The 19859-nt window shown below is 42.7% G+C and overlaps 1 protein-coding gene across 4 annotated transcripts in view; it reads right to left on the bottom strand.

Annotated features, from left to right (window-relative positions):
* The window catches only part of LOC134352050 (major facilitator superfamily domain-containing protein 1-like), a 56072-nt gene that overhangs the window by 21575 nt on the left and 14638 nt on the right, over positions 1-19859 (bottom strand). For 2 of the 4 annotated variants that reach the window (XM_063059134.1, XM_063059131.1), the window contains exons 2-6: positions 18911-19011; positions 7719-7828; positions 5988-6043; positions 3996-4139; positions 1832-1990 (exon numbers count right to left, since the gene is read on the bottom strand). In XM_063059134.1, coding sequence (XP_062915204.1) covers positions 1832-1990; positions 3996-4139; positions 5988-6043; positions 7719-7765 — 406 coding nt within the window. In that variant the 5' untranslated portion in view covers positions 7766-7828; positions 18911-19011. Of the gene's footprint in view, positions 1-1831; positions 1991-3995; positions 4140-4876; positions 5130-5987; positions 6044-7718; positions 7829-9258; positions 9372-18910; positions 19012-19859 lie in introns of those variants that run through there. The other 2 variants (XM_063059132.1, XM_063059133.1) reach the window with 2 other exon arrangements.

Genomic DNA, 19859 nt, shown 5'->3' on the forward strand with positions numbered 1-19859 from the left:
AGCAGTCAACCACATTGCATTGTAGTCTGAGGACACACATTGACCAGACCAGTTAAGTAGTTGCTGAGGGACATCAGTGACTCAGATGGCGTTTTACTTCAACATGATGACTTAATTCTCTTCTTGACATTTTATTCCAAATAGCCTGAAATAAAGTAATTCAAATAAAATGCTAAAGCTTGGTATGTTGAGATTTTGGCCAGGTGGATTCAGAATTGGCTTGCTGCAGAAGGCTGAGGGTCGTGGTGGAGGGAGTACATTCAGATTGGAGAGTTGTGACTAGTGGTGTCCCACAAGGATCTGTTCTGGGACCTCTATTTTACATGATTTTTATTAACGATCTGGATGTGGGGGTAGAAGGGTGGGTTGGCAAGTTTGCAAACGACCAAAGGTTGGTGGTGTTGTAGATAGTGTAGAGGATTGTCGAAGATTGCAGAAAGACATTGATAGGATGCAGAAGTGGGCTGAGAAGTGGCAGATGGAGTTCAACCTGGAGAAGTGTGAGGTGGTATGCCTTGGAAGGACAAATTCCAAGACAGAGTACAAAGTAAATGGCAGGATACTTGGTAGTGTGGAGGAGCAGAGGGATCTGGGGGTACATGTCCACAGATCCCAGAAAGTTGCCTCACAGGTAGAGGGGAAGTTAAGAAAGCTTATGGGGTGTTAGCTTTCATAAATCGAGGGATAGAATTTAAGAGGCATGAGGTAATGATGGAGCTTTATAAAACTCTGGTTAGGCCTCACTTGGAGTTCTGTGTCTAGTTCTGGTCACCTCACTATAGGAAGGATGTGGAAGCATTGGAAAGGGTACAGAGGAGATTTACCAGGATGCTGCCTGGTTTAGAGAGTATGCATTATGATCAGAGATTAAGGGGGAACAGCCAGCGCCTCTTCCCCACTGCTCAATACAAGAGGACATGGCTTTAAGGTCAGGGGTGGGAAGTTCAAGGGGGATATTAGAGGAAGGTTTTTTACTCACAGTGGTTGGTGCATGGAATGCACTGCCTGAGTCAGTGATTAAACTTCACTAAAGTTTAAGAGACTACTAGACAGGTATATGGAGAAATTTAAGTTGGGGGGTTATATGGGAGGCAGGGTTTGAGGGTCGGCACAACATTGTGGGCTGAAGGACCTGTAATGTGCTGTACTATTCTATGTTTTATGTTCTATGTTAAACTAAATTCTTTGCAACAGTTGTCCAGAGACGCAAGTTTCAAGTCATCATGTTTACAAACCGTTGAAAATTGTGGCATTCATTCAATTCACTTACTAGTTATGTCAGAATAAGAATTTTTTTTTGGCGTGTGCCTGCGTGCGTGCGCGTCTGTCCGTGTGTGCGTCCATGATGATGTCTTTTTTATGGCTTTTACAAGGTGTGGAGCGAGAGAGAGACTGTGTGGAGCGCCAATCCTCACGCAGACATTTTCACAGTATTTTCCCTTTATTTTACGAGGTCGAGTTGCGATCTCAACACTCAACCCGGCACGGATGGAAAGCGTACTTGGGGGCGGACCCGACTAGTTTCGAACCCGGGAACCTCCGCTCCCGGGTCCGGCGCCGATGTCGTTGCACCACCAGCCAGCCCGTCAGAATAAGATTTATACCAACATCCATTTATCAGAAAATGATTCACAACAAAGTTCAAGCATTATCTGGAAAATTCAATTTGGTTGAAACTAATTATGAGAATAACAAATTGCACTCATGTAGTGTCTGTAACCAGTGTTTAGTAATCTGATTTAATGTGGTGATAGGAGAGCATAAGACTGATTTCACTTTCTTTGCACAATTTTCAAGTCCATGCCTTCAAGTCCATCATATTCATCCGTACCTGCCCAAAGAGTCCACTGCAGCCCAAAATGTGCTTCAAAAGATTGGGTGAATAAAAAGTTGAGGACACTGCCAAGACGGGAGAAGGCCACATTCAGCCCAAAGGCCAATGACAACTCCTTATCTTTGAACCAGAAAGCAATAATACGGTCCTGAACAACTGAAAGAGTGGAAAAGAAGAGAATGTGAGTGAGAAAAGGCACTGTTCAATTTAGAGCTAAGGGGTAAAAATAGATCTATTAGATCTGGCAGAGTTAGCAAAAGAATACCATTTTAAACATTTATTCTATGGATAGGAAATGAAGCTTTGGCCAGAAAAGCCCTTATCTATTTTCTTAGAAGTCTGGTCATCTGGATTTTATGAACTTCTTCCGAGCTCTGGAACTCCAGCCATTTGCTGAAGGACAATTAAAGACAGGCAGTAAACCCTGGCCTTACCAGAAATGCTAATGCCCACTAAAATGTATGGGACAACATGTATCTAAGGGTACTTAACATATATCTAAAGGACTGTCTTCATAGATAAGAAAACACCAATCATTGAAGACTGGTAAAATCCCGAAAGACTGGAGATGGGCAAACGTTGTCCCAGTATATGAAGGGTGACCCTGGTAACTATAGACCAGTAAGCTTAATGTGTACTGTAAGTAAGACGAGGGAAACAATAACAAAGAATGAGTTGGAAAAGCAGCTAATAAGAACAGACATGTAAGCATAAAGCCAGCATGGGTTCAGAGAGGGGAAATCATGTTTTATTAATATGTTGGATTTCTCTGAAGAGGCAACTAAAATTTATTACAACAATAGAGCAGGTGATATAATTCATGGACTTTCAGAAGGCTTTTGACAAGGTACCCCAAATTACAGGAGGTCGGGATTCAGAGTAAGGTGTGTGAATGGGTGCAGAATTGGCTCAAAAACAGAAAATAACAAGTAATAGTGAGCTGATCTTTTTCCACACCTAGATGTTGTTAAAACTGGGGTACTGCAGGGAGCAGTTTTGGGGCCACTGCCACTTTTTATTTACATTAATGATTTGGATAAGCACGTAACAATTAAACTGGTAAAGTTTGCAGATGACAGAAAATTAGGGGGAGTGACTGATAATATTCAGGCAACAGAATCAATACAGTTAGATCTAAACAAAATCCAGATGTGGGCAGATAAATGGCAGACGAAATTTAATGTAAGTAAATGTAAGGTGTTACATATAGGAAGCAGAAATATTAGATATAAATATACAGTGGGGGGGGGTGGTCTTGAGTTAGAAAGTGCACTGAATGAGAAGGATTTGGGCGTCCTGGTGGACTCATCACTATCAACATCTTGACAATGTACAGAAGTGATTAGGAAGGCTAATAGGATGTTGGGCTATATTTATCAGTTGAGTTCAAGTCAAGAGACATTCTCCTTAAACTGCTTAAGGCACTTGAGAGGCCACACCCTGAATAATGTGTACAATTTTGCTCTCCATATTGATATGAAGGCACTGGAGACAATCCAGAGAAGGGCAACTAGACTCATTCCAGGTCTGCAGCATAAGAGCTATGAAGATAGATTGAAAGAATTACATCTTTTTAGCCTAAGTCGACGTAAAATGAGAGGAAACATCATAGAAGTATTCAAAATCATGAAGGGTATAAGTGAAATGGATGACAGTTGCTACTTCAAAACTAATCCATTATCAAGGACACAAGGCCATAGGTGAAGACTGGTTAATGGAGATTTCAGACTAACATCAGGAAGCATTTCTTTACACAGTAAGTTGTAGACACATGGAACAAACTACCTAGTTGTGTAGTTGAGAGTAGTACCTTAGAGACTCTCAAATCTAAACTCAATAGTTAGTTCAACACACCATGTGACTAGGAATTTGGCAAGATTTGTTGGGCCAAATAGCCTGTTTTTGTCAAAAACTTTCAAATGTTCTAAACTTTATAATATTCTTCGATAACTACAAATATCCAAGCTCTAACTTTTTTCAAAAACTGATGTCAGATTATCATCCAGTCCTTTACGAAGGAAGGGTAAAAATCAACTCAAAAGAAAAGTAATTAAGATGCTGGACTGAATGAGTGAATAATTTTAACTCTTCAGAAAATCTGTACTAAGCTACTGACCATTCCTTGCCAGTCTGTTAACAACAGATTGAAACTGGTACTTACGAAAGAATGACCCACTGCTTGAGCCAACGAGAAATTGGCCAATGATCATCAATGGCAGTAGGTAACTGGTGCCTTTGAAATGGGATCCCAAAGCAAAGGTAGCCGAGCCCAGCATAATAATAAAGTAGGACAAGATGACACCAACTACAGGGGAAAACAAATAAAACTGTTTCAACAAAAGAACATCTCAGAAGATTTATTTCAATATTCAAGTTTCATAAATTTAAAGTGCATTTATTCTCAACGAATGTATAAATTATACAATCTTGAGATTTGTTTGCTTACAGATAGCCAAAAACTTGAAAGAACCTAATTAAAAGAGAAAAAAATAAAAGACCAACAACTGAATCACAAGAGGAGGGAAACAAAACACAAGTCATACAAACAATTGAAGCGAACAGTGGGTAAAAACTACATACAGTCAACACATATTCCTGAACAGCTGGTTTCTTTTTTTTAAGTGTTGGGAGATTATTTCATTCATTTACTATTTATTATAAAGCCTTTTCCTAAGTCATTTTAAAAATGATGGTGGACCCTTATCTTGATCTCTGATCTAATTTGGAAAAAAAAGCAGATTTTTCTTATCAATTCTGGTTAATGTTGTACACACTTAGTTTATTGACTGTAGAGTAAAGGATTTGGTCATTTTTTCCTCTTAGCTTATCTTTACAAATAGTTTCAATGTTGTTATGCTTTTCTCCTTTCTCTCATAAGCATGCTAATTTGGTTTACTAAAATTCAACATCAGTGTGAATAATTCATTTTTAAAATTTATTGATGGAGATACAACGCGGTATAGGCCCTCCCGTCCCTTCGAACAGCGCCCAATTTAACCCTGGTCTAATTACGAGACAATTTACAATGACCAGTTAACCTACCAACTGGTGTATTTTTGGACTGTGGGAGGAAAGCGAAGCACCCAGAGGAAACCAACGCAGTCACAGGGAGAACATAGAAATTCCTTATGGGCAGCAACAGGAATTGAACCTGGATCACCGGCACAGTAAAGTGTTGTGCTAAGCACTGAGCTGCCATGAGGAAAGGAGGAAAACTTGGCAAGAAATGGAGTTGATGATGGGCTCTGCCCCAACTCTTAACTTCTTGGCCTCGAGGTCACTTGAGCATACTTGATACAACAGTTTCTGAAATGATTTAACACCTTCAGAAAACAACACCTCTGGAACCCAGCACCACCAGCACACAAGAGGTTATGAGGAGAGGCTGTAAAACCCTGATAAAGTTCAACAACATGCTTCTTTAATAATAAAGGATACACTATAAAACAACCTGGTTGGTTAAATCATTCAACTAAAAGTAATAATGCAGTATCTTTTGGGATTCATTTTAACATTTTTTGTGGATCATTCATAAGTTGGTTTGTTATCTGTAGTACGTTTTCACCTGAAGTCACTGTTGCCTGTAAAAATGGCAATTTATCCATCCATTGTACACTAAGGAAAAAATTTTATATGTCCTCTGAGAAAATCTCAAGTCTGTTGTGGTAATTTCAAGTCAAGTCAAGTCAAATTTGATTTATAGCTGGAAATATAGTGCATTTTGTTTAGAAACTGGGCACCAGAAGTTCCCAAAGTACTTAGAAGTATAAATTAATATTCTACCATTCAGGCATTTGTCTACTGAGCATTGCATCCAAAGTTCAGTTCCACTGAAGTCAATTAGCTCATGTGGTTAGCAGTTGTAGAACCTGATAGTTCTTAATTACGTGTATACAGACATATCTCATGCTTGCAATCTCTGATTGTGTTTATTAATGTCAATCTTAACTTAACTGCAGTGCCTTAACTGTACAATTTTATATAACATCTAATTCATTACGCAATTGATCAAATATGACATACGACTGCCAATGCACAAATGCAGGCAGCATTCAGATAAACAAGATACACATTCTGCAGAAGGTGTGGAAGGAGGCTTTATTACTGTGCTGAGGATCTTTTTGTTTAAATTCATACTGTTCCTCATACTCACTGCAATTTCCCAGCTTGTCTGTGAAGAACCCAGCCAGTATCACCACCACAGCATTTCTAGAGGAAAGATGAAGTAAATAAATGCAAATAAATAATGAGGGCCTGAACTAAAATGTTAACAGTACATTTCCCACAACAGATGCAACCTGAGCTGCCGAGCTCCTCCAGTGATGCTCCAGAATACAGCATCTATAGACTCTTGTGTCTTGTGTATCCAAGAACTTTGTGCCTTTTAAAGTATTAATGTTGGAATGAACTCCTGCACATCCTCCTTTCTCCACCTTTGACAGAGGAGAACTATTTCCATCCCTGCCATCTCTGCAGTATGCCGTAACTTAAATACCTTACAATGGTATAATTTTTGTGCCAATTGAACACAAGGTGCCAATCTCAGATATACAATTGGATTCACTCAAAATAGAGCTCCTTATTACAACGGTGGAGACTAAGCCTTAGATAGCGGTTAAAATGGCTTCACAACATGTTCTTCCAGAAGATTCTCCCAGTTTGAAATATATACATATGCATTACCAGCAGAAAATCCTAATTATTTGCAAAGAGGGACATAAATAGGGTGTCTTCTATCCAGGGTTGGTGAATTAAGGACTAGAAAGTGTAGATATGAGAAGAGATTTAATAGTAACCTGAGATACAATGTTTTTGTAAACCAGAGGGCGGTCCACATATAGGAGTTATCAAAGGAAGTAGTTGAGACAAGTACATTAACACCATGTAAAATATACGTGGACACTTACATGGATAGGAATGGTTCAGTGGGATTTGGGCCCAAAATGGGAAGTGGTACTGGTTTAAATGGGTATGGACCAGACGTGTCAAAGGGCCTCTTTCCATGCTCCAAAGCTCTATGACAACAGGGTATAGACTGTCCTTGTTGTAGAAGAAGACAAAAACTAATTGAGCTTGTTTCTCTCCTCTAATTGCAAACAAATAATCATCACTGTAAGTTATAAATACATATAAATTAAATGCAGGTGAACACAAGTGAATCATGATAAACTTGGTGCCTTGCCTTTCCCATTGAGAACAACTAGGAACAACACAATATCAGATGGTCCAGAACATGGTAAATTGATTAGTGCAGCAGATATAGAAGGCCAGGAAAGGAATATAAAGTTGCTGAGCATACACTGAATATTCCAGCCATTTAACTAACCACAAACAGATAATGACACAGTAGTGTAGCAATTTGCTTAATGCTACTACAGTGCCAGTGACCCGAGTTCAATTCCACCACAATCAGTAAGAAGTCCCTGTGACTCTGCAGGTTTCCTCTGGGTGCTCTGGTTTCCTCCCACATTCCAAAGACATACTGGTTATAGTGAGTTAATTGGTCAAAAGGGTGTAACTGAGTGGCGTTGGCTCATTGGGTTGGACGAGCCAGTTACTGTGATGTATCTCCAAAATAAAATAAAGATGTTTCAGAGAGAAGGTGCAAGAAAAACATAGTCTGAAAAGTTATAGTAACAAGAAATTCCACAAATAGGGGCTTTACATAAAACCCCCTGTGGTGTTAAATGGAATTCACTGGGATTACCATACTCCATTTCTGTTTTGACAAGACTATTGATTTCTAGACTTTGATGATCTTGAAAGGGAGCAGCTGGGAATAGAGGTCTGCACTGAAATTTATTACCAAGTTCAAAGTATAGGAACAGAGTCAAAATGAAGAGGGCATTGTGGAAGTGTATATTCTGTTAAATAGTATACTTACGTCCATGCATAGGTAGCAAAGAGAAGGTTGTACTGCTCTGGGGTCATTCCCAATCCTTCCACACAATCTGTTGTCCCATTAGTCACAGTAGAATTAAAACAAGTGATATTCTGGAAAGACACAGGTCACAACACAGTCAGGCAGAGACAACAGAACAAAATTTATCCAATAACTTTAAACTTTTCATAAACATGCCGCTTATCCATTCAGGATTTGTGACCAGTATCAATACCTCATTATTAAATCCTCAAGCTCATTGTCTTCACTCACACAATATCAGTTGTAAATTTACCAGCATCAAACCAAAAGAAATAAATGAAATTGTTAAAAGGCACTAAAGGTCTAGAAGACAAACTGACATTAAATTGACAATAAATGGGAAAGGCAAATGCTATTTGATAATGTGAATAGTTTTCTTTGTAACTTTTTGTTTTTAATATTGGGTTTTTAAATTACAATACAAATCAGTAAATTTTCTGATAGTTGTTGACAGAGATGTGACCAAAGAGCTGCTCTCCAAAACAGTGTGGATTCTTCTCATTCCAGAAGTATCTAATGGCAACACCAATAAAAACAGCCACAATCAATACCAGCCACTTGTTCTTCGGTTACCCCACTAAACCCTTGACTATCAATCAAGAGGGAATGTGAAGCAGACTCCTCAAATTCAGATGTCCACAGAAATTCACTTGCATTTGCATTTACTCGACAATAGAATGCAAGTCATGGCACAAGCCAAAGTGCTAACAATAAAAGTCTCAATGTACACTAGTGTCAAACAAACTTGTTGATGCTTTTTCTCAATATTTCTTGTTGCAGTGTTTCACCTCAACTTCAATTAACTTCCTACATGTGTGGACCAAACCTTTAGAACCAATGTGAAACTATTCAACCTATAGTGACTACATTTTAGACCCAAGATCAAACCTCACTAATCAAACTATTGCATTGAGACTATGTTAGTGTTTGTACACATTCTGAGGTTCAGTCCCAACACTTACAAGAAATGGGCCTTACAATGAACTTCTTCAAGAATATACTCTTATCTCAATTGATATCTACTGTATCTCACTGTCTTTGGACAATAAAATTTTATAGTAAGGCCTTGGAAACTATAAAACACTTCCAAATTTCAAGAAGTTCCTATCAGCAAAACCAGGCATTGATGATGGAATAAACCTTCATCTTTAAAGCTTTTTTTTCACCCTAGTTTATTGAGAAAAGAAGTATTTGGAGATCAATACTTCATACCCTGCATAAAACATGGGAGCACAGATCTCTGCTTCTGGGCTATCAGAACAGGAATTTAATGTTATGGAAAACCTAATTCCACAAAATCCTCCAAATTCCATGTCAGGCTATGCAAATCAACATTAGTACCCTCTTGCATGCAAATATCCCTGGCATTCAATCTCTAGTCCATGACAAGCCAAAGCGGAGAACAACCACTTAGGATGGTTTAAAGAACTTTGAAACTATACATGAGGAGCACAAAACAGTCCTGCACAAGATATGTAAGGAGTGTAAACTACCCACCCACCTGCTCCATTAGCCACCTCCATTTGTGGAAGGGACCAACGTTCCCATATTAGCCTCATTGGTCAACACTGAAGGAGAGTGGATGCTCATCATCCTTAATCCCAAGGAACTACCTGAAAGTATACAATGAGCCTCCATAGGCTGCTTTACACAATTTCAGTTTGTGCAGTTTCAAATTAGATGCAAAGCAGTAACATAGTAAATTGGTCACATTTCATAGTTGGCATCATCAATAGCATACCATGCAGATTGATCAACCCAAGTCTTACCATCTCAGCTAGTGGGTCATTCCAAGCATTAATCACTCTGAGTGATCTCATTCTTCCCTGCATTTGCACAGTCATTCGTGACAACAAAGTCCACAGATTCATCACCCTCTGTCTGAAGAAATTTTTCTTCATCTCTGTTCTAAATGGACATCCTCTACTCTGAGACTGTGTCCCCTGGTCCTAGACTCCTCCACTATAGGAAAATTTCTCTCCACATCCACTCGATATAGGCCTTTCAATATTTGATAGGTTTCAATGAGATCTCTCCTCGTTCTTCTAAATCCAGCGATTACAGGCCCAGGGACATCAAACGATCCTCATATGTTAACCTTTTCATTACTGAGATAATTTCTGAGAACGTCCTCTGGACCTTCTTCAATATTACCACATTCTTTCTTAGATTAGGGGCCCAAAACTACTCACAGTACTCCAAGTGCTGTCTGACCAGTGCCTTATAAAGCCTCAGCATTACATCCTTACTTTTGCGTTCTAGTCCTCTCGAAACGAATGCTAACATTGTGTCCCTTACCACCAACTTAACCTGCAAGTTAGCCTTTAGGAAATTCTGCACAAGGGACTCCCAAATCCCTTTGCAGCTCTGAGTTTTGAATTTTCTCCCAATTAAAAAATATTCCATGCCTTTATTCCTTCTACCAAAGTGCAAGACAGTGCACTTCCCTACATTATATTTCATCTCAAACACGAAAAAATCTGCAGATGCTGGAAATTCAAGCAACACACACACAAAATGCTGGTGGAATGCAGGCCAGGCAGCATCTATAGCAGCGGTCCCCAACCACCGGGCCGCACAGCATGTGCTACCGGGCCGTGAGGAAACGATATGATTTGGCGATATGAGTCAGCCGCACCTTTCCTCATTCCCTGTCCCGGTCACTGATCAGCCATTACGCATGTGAGGTCATGACCCGCGCGTCATCCCTGTCAGGGTAGGAAGGAGATCAACTCCTCGAGCTTGCAAATGACGACGGGCTGAAAATTATGTTTGACATAGCATCTCTGTCGGCATTCTGGATCAAAGTCAAGGCTAAATATCCTGAGATAGCCATGAAAGCACTGAAAACATTGCTTTCATTTCCAACATTTTTCTACGAAGCGGAGTTTTCTGCAATGAATGCAACGAAAACTAAACTGCGGAATAGACTGGACATAAGGAACCCCCCTCGAGTATCGCTGTCTCCCATCACCCCTCGATAGGACCGTCTTGTTGCAGGGAAACAAGCCCAGGGCTCCCACTGATTCAGCGATATTGGTGTGTTGCAATGATTTTATATGTTCATACGGGGGAAATATGTGCTGTGTGTTTAATATCCAAATGTTACTTAAAATGTTATGATGCTATTGACTTATAAGTGACCCTATAACAATTACAGCACGGAAACAGGTCTTCTCGGCCCTTCTAGTCCGTGCCAAACGCTACTCCCACCTAGTCCCGCCGACCTGCACACAGCCCATAACCTTCCATTCCTTTCCTGTCCATATACCTATCCAATTTTTCTTTAACTGATAATATCGAACCTGCCTCTACCACTTCTACTGGAAGTTCATTCAACACTTCAAGCTCCCCTGTCCTTCCCTGATAATTGACTTATCAGTGTATTCATGCGAGGAAAATATGCGCTGTGTGTTTAATATTAAATTCGTTAGATAAACCCTTTTAGAAACAAAATTGAGTGTATTACCCACTTATCGCCTATATTCCAGTAGTGATTAACACCCACCCCCATGAACAGAATCGCCAAAAAGGATTTGCTGGGCGGGCAGGTGGGGCGAGAATCGGCAGGTCACGACACGTATGCGCACTGGTGCCCGCGCAAGGCTTCATGGCCATTGTAGTCTTTCTGGGTAAACAATGCATTTGACTGCTATCTTGTCCGTTGGCAACCCTACCTACCCCCCCCCCCCCCGGTCGGCCGGTCCGCAAGTATATTGTCAATATTTAACCAGTCCGCAATGCGAAAAAGGTTGGGGACCCCTGATCTATAGGAAGAGGTACAGTCAACGTTTCGGGCCAAGACCCTTCGTCAGTACTAACTGAAAGAAGAGATAGTAAGAGATTTGAAAGTGGGAGGGGGAGTGGAGATCCGAAATGACAGGAGAAGACAGGAGGGGGAGGGAGGGACCTCAAGCTGGAAAGTTGATTGGCAAAAGGGATAGAAGGCTGGAGAAGGGAGAGGATCATGGGATGGGAAGCCTGGGGAGAAAGAAAGTCGGGGGGGTGGGAGGGGAGCCCAGAGGATGGAGACCAGGCAAGGAGTTATAGTGAGAGGGACAGAGAGAGAAAGAAAAGGGGAAAAAATAATAAAAATTAAGTAAATAAATAAGGGATGGGGTACGAAGGTGAGGAGGGGCATTAACGGAAGTTAGAGAAGTCAATGTTCATGCCATCAGGTTGGAAGCTACCCAGACTGAATATAAGGTGGTGTTCCACCAACCTGAGGGTGGCTTCATCTTGACAGTAGAGGATGCCGTGGATAGACATATCAGAATGGAAATGGCACGTGGAATTAAAATGTGTGGCCACTGGGAGATCCTGCTTTCTCTGGTGGACAGAGCGTAGGTGTTCAGCGAAACGGTCTCCCAGCCTGCGTTGGGTCTCGCCAATATATAGAAGGCCGCACCGGGAGCACCGGACGCAGTATATCACCCCAGCCGACTCATAGGTGAAGTGTTGCCTCACCTGGAAGGACTGTCTGGTGCCCTGAATGGTGGTGAGGGAGGAAGTGTAAGGATATGTGTAGCACTTGTTCCGTTTACAAAAGAGAGACTCTCACTCTTTTTTTGCCGCCTCCAAGGGGACCACCCTGCCATTGGTGAGTCGTGCATTGAATAGGGTTAGGGGTGTGGTTATTGTCCCTAATATCATAAGAGTCCTGCCTGCACAGAGTCAAGGGGTGTCGGGTATCGTATTGACTTTTCCCTTGGTTGTATGTGTATGTGTGTTTGTGTGTGTGTGCATGTACTTCGTTCCCACGCGATTTTATTAATTGTCCGCGTGTGTTTTATTGCTGATCTGACTACTGTAAATTGTGTGTGTGTGTGCGTGTTGCCATTTTCCTAAGTTTGCCTTCTGTAAATAAAATCCTTTACTACCAAGACTGTGTCCAGAGTCCTCGCCTTTGAGACCTATTGAATCTGTTTCCTCACTTACAACAATTGGCGCTGCGAGCAGGGTCGACCTGAACAGCACCATCAAAGGAGTACAGTACCTCTCCTCCATCTATGGAGTCCCGTGGGAGGTACAATCCGATCAGGGCTCACACTTTGCTGGGGCCAAAGTTCAGAGCTGGGCTGTTGAGGTGGGGATCTCGTGGCTGTTCCATATACCCTATCACCCACAGGCATCAGGATTAATTGAGAGGATGAATGGCCTGCTTAAAGAAAAAATACGCACGCTAACACCCTCTCACACACTGCAGGGGTGGTTGAGCGTGCTGCAGCAGGCCGTTGACCAGTTAAATACATGGCCCACCGGCCGGGGGGTGGTCCTCATTGTCCTGCCATCTGTCACACTCCCCATTCCCTGACTTAGAAAACACTGAACCCCCTGAAACCGAGGACTCAGGGAGAGTATGGATATGACAGCCACAAGGTCCCCCTCAGAAGGGAGAAGTTGTCGTGCGCGGTCCAGGTGACACCCGTTGGATGGCGATTCCAGGTAAAACTGATTTGTCTTGCCTACATACCCAACACCTAACCTGACGAGAATGAGTCTGTTTCTCACCTCCCATCCCCTACAGGACAATAACGTTACTCCAGTCATCCCTCCTGGTCACCGTGATGATCAGCTTCGGGACAACTGCCAACACCTTCCTCAGGGTCGCTTACAAGTTTGCCAACAGCACCAACAGATCGGACTGCTGGATCTGCATGCAAACCCAGCACATGCTGATGATGCCCTGCCACTCACGCCGATCCCGCTGGATGACTCTGAAATGAACTGTTTACACAGACTGTTTGCTCCTGCGGGTTTTGGTATATCTGTTTGGGTGGGGCCCTAATGGCAGTCCCTCACCACTATATAACAGCTCTTCCCGCAATCCCCGATGGGGTGGGTGCTTCACGAACTGCTATTTTCCTCCCTACAATTTGACCTCCATCCGAGTCCCGACCCTCAGGGTTATCCCTCAGCCGGTGAGCAGACCCAGGCAATGTTGGTGCAGGCTCCGAAATGAGCACAGTTCCAACCTTTCAGTTGGCCACAGCGACTGTGAGCGAGACTGGTATCAGGCGCTCCAGTGACCACTGCCGATGGTGCCGCTAAGCTGGGGCTCCCTGGACTTTGAATGGGACCCACTGGATTTGCGGCCATCATGCCTACCTGTGGCTCCCCGCGAGCTGGTACGGTCGTTGCTTTCCAGCATATGTGGTGCCCTTCATCCACCCCCTGAACGACCTGCGGGAGCACCCGGCATACAGCGGCCACTGGGACAAGAGGGCCATTATGGAGGCGGAGAGGTTCTGGATGATAGCCTTTCCCAGATATGGCACGGCCCAATTGTCCTGTGAGGTGATCCAGATGACCAGTGTGCTTGAGTTGCTGGCCAACAACACGGCAGTGGCACTGCAACACACCGAAGATGCCCTCACCCAAACGGCGGCAGAGCTGGTGGCCGTCAGGATGGTTGCCCTGCAGAATCGAGTGGCCCTGGATTACCTACTCGTGGCTGATGGTGGTACCTGTGCAGTGACTGGTAAGGAGTGCTGCACATTTATCACTGACAAGTCGAGTAACATCACCCACTTGGCTGCTCACATTCGGGACTCAGTGGCTAAAATCCAAAAATCAAGGGACTAGCTCCTCCAACACGACATCTCATGGAGAAACCGGTGGCCGTTTGGGTCCCTGGAGGGGTGGTGGGCAACTGTCATCCACTGGTTGATTGCACTCATTCTCGTTATCATCGCTGTGTGTATATTATGTTGTGCTTGCCAAATTATTAAGAGCACGTCTGCCTTTCTTTAGTTCTATATAGTCAGGATTAGTGTTAACCTTAGAAATAGTGAAGTGTAAGACTTCCATTGAGATACATTACTTTCCCTCTCACTGTGTTACATGTAATGCTTGATGAGTGTCGTGGCTTCCAAGGGGTGGGCTGTATTGGAGGGGTCGTGACTGTCACGTGACAGCACTGCCCATTACCTGGTCGGAAGGCACGCCACCTGCCAATCAAGGTTTGACCCCTCCTCACCCATCAATGCACACCTAACCATTGGCCCCTTTAATTAGCCTTATACTTGATCTCGGGCGATTGGCCTTTGTAATCAGCTTAACCCTACTGGCACTGAGCCATTGGCTTCCCTGTGAATAACCTGGGCTGGACTTATCAGCCCTGCTGCACTATACAAGGAAGCCACATGTGCTTGACCCTCTCTCTTTTTTGCTACCTCCGAGATACCACCCTGCCGTTGGTGAGTTGTGCATTGAATAGGGTTAGGGGTGTGGGTATTGTCCCTAATATCACAAGAGCCATGCCCGCACAGAGTCAAGGGGTGTCAGGTATCGTATTGACTTTTCCCTTGGTTGTGTGTGTGTGTGTGTGTGTACTTTGTTCCCACGCTATTTTATTAATTGTCTGCATGTGTTTTATTGCTGATCTGACTACTGTAAATTGTGTGCGTGTGCGTGTTGCTTCTGTTGCCATTTTCCCACGTTTGCCTTCTGTAAATAAAATCCTTTACTACCAAGACTGTGTCCAGAGTCCTCGCCTTTGAGACCTATTGAATCTGTTTCCTCACTTACAACACCGTCCCATGATCCCCTCCCTTCTCCAACCCTGTATCCCTTTTGCAAATCTTCCAGCTCTTAGCTCCTTCCCTCCCCCTCCTGTCTTGTCCTATCATTTTGGATCTCCCCCTCCCCCTCCCACTTTCAAATCTCTTACTATCTCTTCTTTCACTTCGTCCTGACAAAGGGTCTCGGCCCGAAATGTCGACTGTACCTCTTCCTAGAGATGCTGCCTGGCCTGCTGCGTTCCACCAGCATTTTGTGTGTGTTGCTTATATTTCATCTACCACTTCCTTGCCCATTTTCCAAGCTGTCCATGTTCTGAAGCAAATCCCTGGTCCCTCAACACTACATGTCCCTCCACCTGTCTTCGCATGGTCAGTAAACTTGGTCACAAGCCACCAATTCCTTCATCAAAATCATTGACATATGAGATAACAGGCTGAACCTGTGGCACACCACAAGTCACCAGCAGCCAACCAGAAAAGGTTCTCTTTGTTCCCACTCTCTGCTTCCCACCAGTCAACCAATCTTCCATCCCTGCAGGTATCTCTCCTATAATATCATGGGCTCTTATCTTGTAAAGCTGTCTTATGTGCAACACCTTGTCAAAGGCCTTCTGAAAATCCAAATAAGCAACATCCACTGACTTTCCTTTGTCTATCCTGCCTGTTATTTCCTCAAAGAATTCCAACAGATTTGTCAGACAAGATTTTCCCATAATAGACCAAGCCGACTTTGGCCTATTTTGTCACGTGCCTTTAAGTACCCCAAAACCTCATCCTTAATAATACACTCCAACATCTTTCCAACCACGAAAGTCAGGCTAACTGTCCTATCATTTTGTTTCTTCTGCCTTCCTTCCTACTTGAAGAGTAGTGTGACATTTGCAATGATCCAGTCCTCAGGAACGAGTGATTCTTGAAAGATTAGTACTAATGCCCCCACAAACTCTTCAGCTACCTCTTTTAGGAACACTGGGGTGTAAATCCATCTGGTCTAGGTGACTTATCTACCTTCAGACTTTTCAGCTTCCCAAGAACCTTCTGGCAAGGACACTTCTGCCCCCTGTCAGTCTTGCATTTTTTGCAGTGTCTTCTACAGCAAAGACTGTTGCAAAATACTTCTTAAGGTCGTCTGCCATTATAAACTCTCCAGTGTCAATTTTCAGTGGCCTGATACCTTTGACTTCCCTTGTCAGCCACGGTTGCCTCATCCTCCCTTTAGAATACCTCTTCATCTTTGGGATGTATCTTTTCTACATCTTCCAGATTTCTGACAGAATCTCCAGCCATTTCTGTTCTGTTGTCATCCTTGCTAGTGTCCCCTTCCAATCAACTTTTGCCAGCTCCTCTTTCATTCCTACGTAATTCCCTTTTCTCCACTGTAATACTGTGTGTGGCGCGTGGCCAAGTGGTTAAGGCGTTGGTCTAGTTATCTGAAGGTTGCTAGTTCGAGCCTCAGCTGAGGAAGTGTGTTGTGTCCATGAGCAAGGCACTTAACCACACATCGCTCTGCGATGACACCGGTGCCAAGCTGTATCGGCCCTTGCCCTTCCCTTGGACAACATCCATGGCATGGAGAGGGGAGACGTGCAGCATGGGCAACTGCTGGTCTTCCGTACAACCTTAGATGTATAATACTGATGCTTCTAATTTTCAAGTGTGGATTCTATCATTTATGATCACTGCCTCCTAAGGGATACCCTAAGCTCCCTAATGAAATCTGGATCACTACATAACATCCAGTTCAGAATTGGCATTCCCTGAGTGGATTCAACCACAATCTGCTCCAAAAAGCCTTCTCGTAGGCATTCTACAAATAGCTTCTCTTGGGAGCTCCAAATTGATTTCACCTGCATATTGAAATTCTCCATGACTATTGCATCATTGCCTTTTTTTTTTATCTCCCATTGTAATTTGTAGCCCACATCCTGGCCACTGTTCGGAGGCCTGTAGAAAACTCCCATGAGTCTTTTCATATGTCTAGTTTATTAAATATACCTACAAGGATTCTACACCTTCCAATCCTATGTCACCTAAGGATTTGATTTCATTTTTATCAATGGACCTACCCCATCCACTTTGCCTACCTGACTGTCCCTTCAATACAATATACATTCTTGGATGTTAAACTCACAGCTATGATCTTCTTTCATCCATGACTCAGTGATGCCCACATCATTCGTGCAAATCGCCAACTGCACTACAAGATCATCTACCTTATTCCATTTTCTGCGTGCGTTCCAACCTTCAATCCTGTATCCATCACTCTTTTTGATTTTGGTCCTCTGTTACACTTTAACTCATCCTACTGACTACAATTCTGCCCTATCATCTGCCTGTCCTTCCTGACAGTTACACTACACACTGCATCGGGGTGTATATCAACTGCACCGCCCTCAGCCCTATCACTCTAGTCTCTAACCCCCTACCAGATTAGTCTAAACCCTCCCCGAGAGCTCAAGAAAACCTGCCCATAAGGATATTGGTCCTTCTCAAGTTCAGATGTCACCTGTCATTTTTGTGCAGGTCATATTTATACCAGAAGAGATCCCAATGATCCAGAAATCTGAAACCCTACCCTTTTGCGCTAATTCTTTAGTCCATGCATTCATGTGCCAAATCATTCTATTCTTAGCCTCAATGATGCATGGTACAGGCAGCAGTCCAGAGATTACTATCCCAGAGGTCCTGCTTTTCAGCTTTCTATCTAACTCCCTAGATTCTCTCTTCAGGACATCATCCCTTTTCCTTCATGTGTCGTCGGTACCAATATGTACCATGACTTTCATCTCTTCAGTCTCCCCCTGTTGAATGTTGTGGACCTCATCCAAGATATTCCTGATCCTGGCACCTGGGAGGCAATTTACTATCCGGGCATCTCTTTCCTGTCCACAGTCTGCTCTCTGCTCCTCTAATTATGGAATCTCTTCTGTATTCTCAGCCCTTCTCACCCCTTCCCTTCCCCTTCTGAGCCACAGAGACAGACTCAGTGCCAGAGATCAGCTCACCACAGTGTACCCCTGACAGGTTGTTCCCGAACAGTATCCAAAGTGGTATACTTATTATTGAGGGGAACGTCCACAGAAGTACTCTGCACTCTCTGCCTCCTCCCTTTGCCTCTCATGACAATCACCCAGGTACCTGCCTCTTATAACTCAGGATGACTACCACCCTGTAGCTCCTATCTATCACCTCATTTTGTTGTATGAGCCGAAGGTTATCCAGCTACAGCTCGGTACACTTTGTGCAGATGTAGTTATCAGGGAGAATGGAGATCTTCCAAGGTTCCCACATCTCACACAAGGAACAGACCACTAACTCTGGACCCATTCTCAGCAAACTAGCTATGCATTAACAGAAGGAAAAACAACTTCCAAGAAACTTACTTAAAACCTCTGCCTCTGCTTGCCCAAGCTTGAGCCGAAGCCTGACAACTCGAACACAGTCCACTCACACGTGTTGTGTGACTTCTTGCTCTGAATATTTCAGAGCAATTTGCAGAATACTAGATGCACAAGGCAAGACAGTGTTGGGACTTGTACAGATATGCAGGATTCAAAATAGGCAAATTACTTGCATAATATTAAAACTAGATAGTTTACATTCTCATGCACTGGGCATTTCAGTACTCACCCCCTGGAACTTGTCCTGAAGCACACTGGGAATTGCATAGTAGAAGCAGGAAGCAAAGCCTGGTAGACAGTTGAAGAATAGTAACAAGAATCTGTAGTAGGCTGAAGTGGGAGGGATGTGTCAGACCATGCAGAATGAATGGATGGATCATTAATATTAACATTTTACTTACAGATATACAAAAATTAAACATGTTCCTTGGTGAACAAAAGCAAAACACTTACAGAAAATGCTGAAAATAACTCAGTAAGTTCTTATCTACCATCTAGGCACTAAACAGTTTTCTAGAAAACAGTTTTCTAGAATAAGCACTAACGTTCCAGCTATTTGACCTTTTCTTATCATGTGCCTGTAAGGCAAGTTTATTTGTATAGCACTTTTCAAACACAAGGCAGTTCCAAGTTATTTACAAACAACAAGAAATAAAAATCAAACATCAAATTTCAGAAAATATAAAGAGAATAAAATCACACAGAAATAGATTCGATAAATAGATTTTAAAGAGAATAAAAGTTACAGTGCAGGAGATCCTAATTAAAAGCTACAGCGAAAAGAAAGTCTGACACCTCGATTTAAAGTGCTTAATGTTGGGACAGACTTCAGATCCTCTGTAAGGTTATTCCAGTATGTGGAGCATTGTAATTTAGTTTTGACCCTGGAGACAGAAAAAAGAGATAACTTGAGAGCTTGGGATGGTTCATAATGGAACAAGAGATCAGAGGTGTATTTTGGCCCTAGGCCATTCAGTACTTTATAAACTAGTAGTAATATTTAAAAGTGCTATTAGTATTCACACTCTTTATTACCTGATCAGTCTCAAACAAATTCCATATCTTCTTTTGTCTTGTATCTCAGTCTTCTACCAGAACTCTGCTTTCAAAACTGACACCTCTCCATTCTTCCCTAGTTCTCAGGAACTGTCACTGATCTGAAAGTTTAACTGGTTTCT

The sequence above is a fragment of the Mobula hypostoma genome, chromosome 9, assembly GCF_963921235.1.
Source record: "Mobula hypostoma chromosome 9, sMobHyp1.1, whole genome shotgun sequence".
Classification (NCBI taxonomy): Eukaryota; Metazoa; Chordata; class Chondrichthyes; order Myliobatiformes; family Myliobatidae; genus Mobula; species Mobula hypostoma.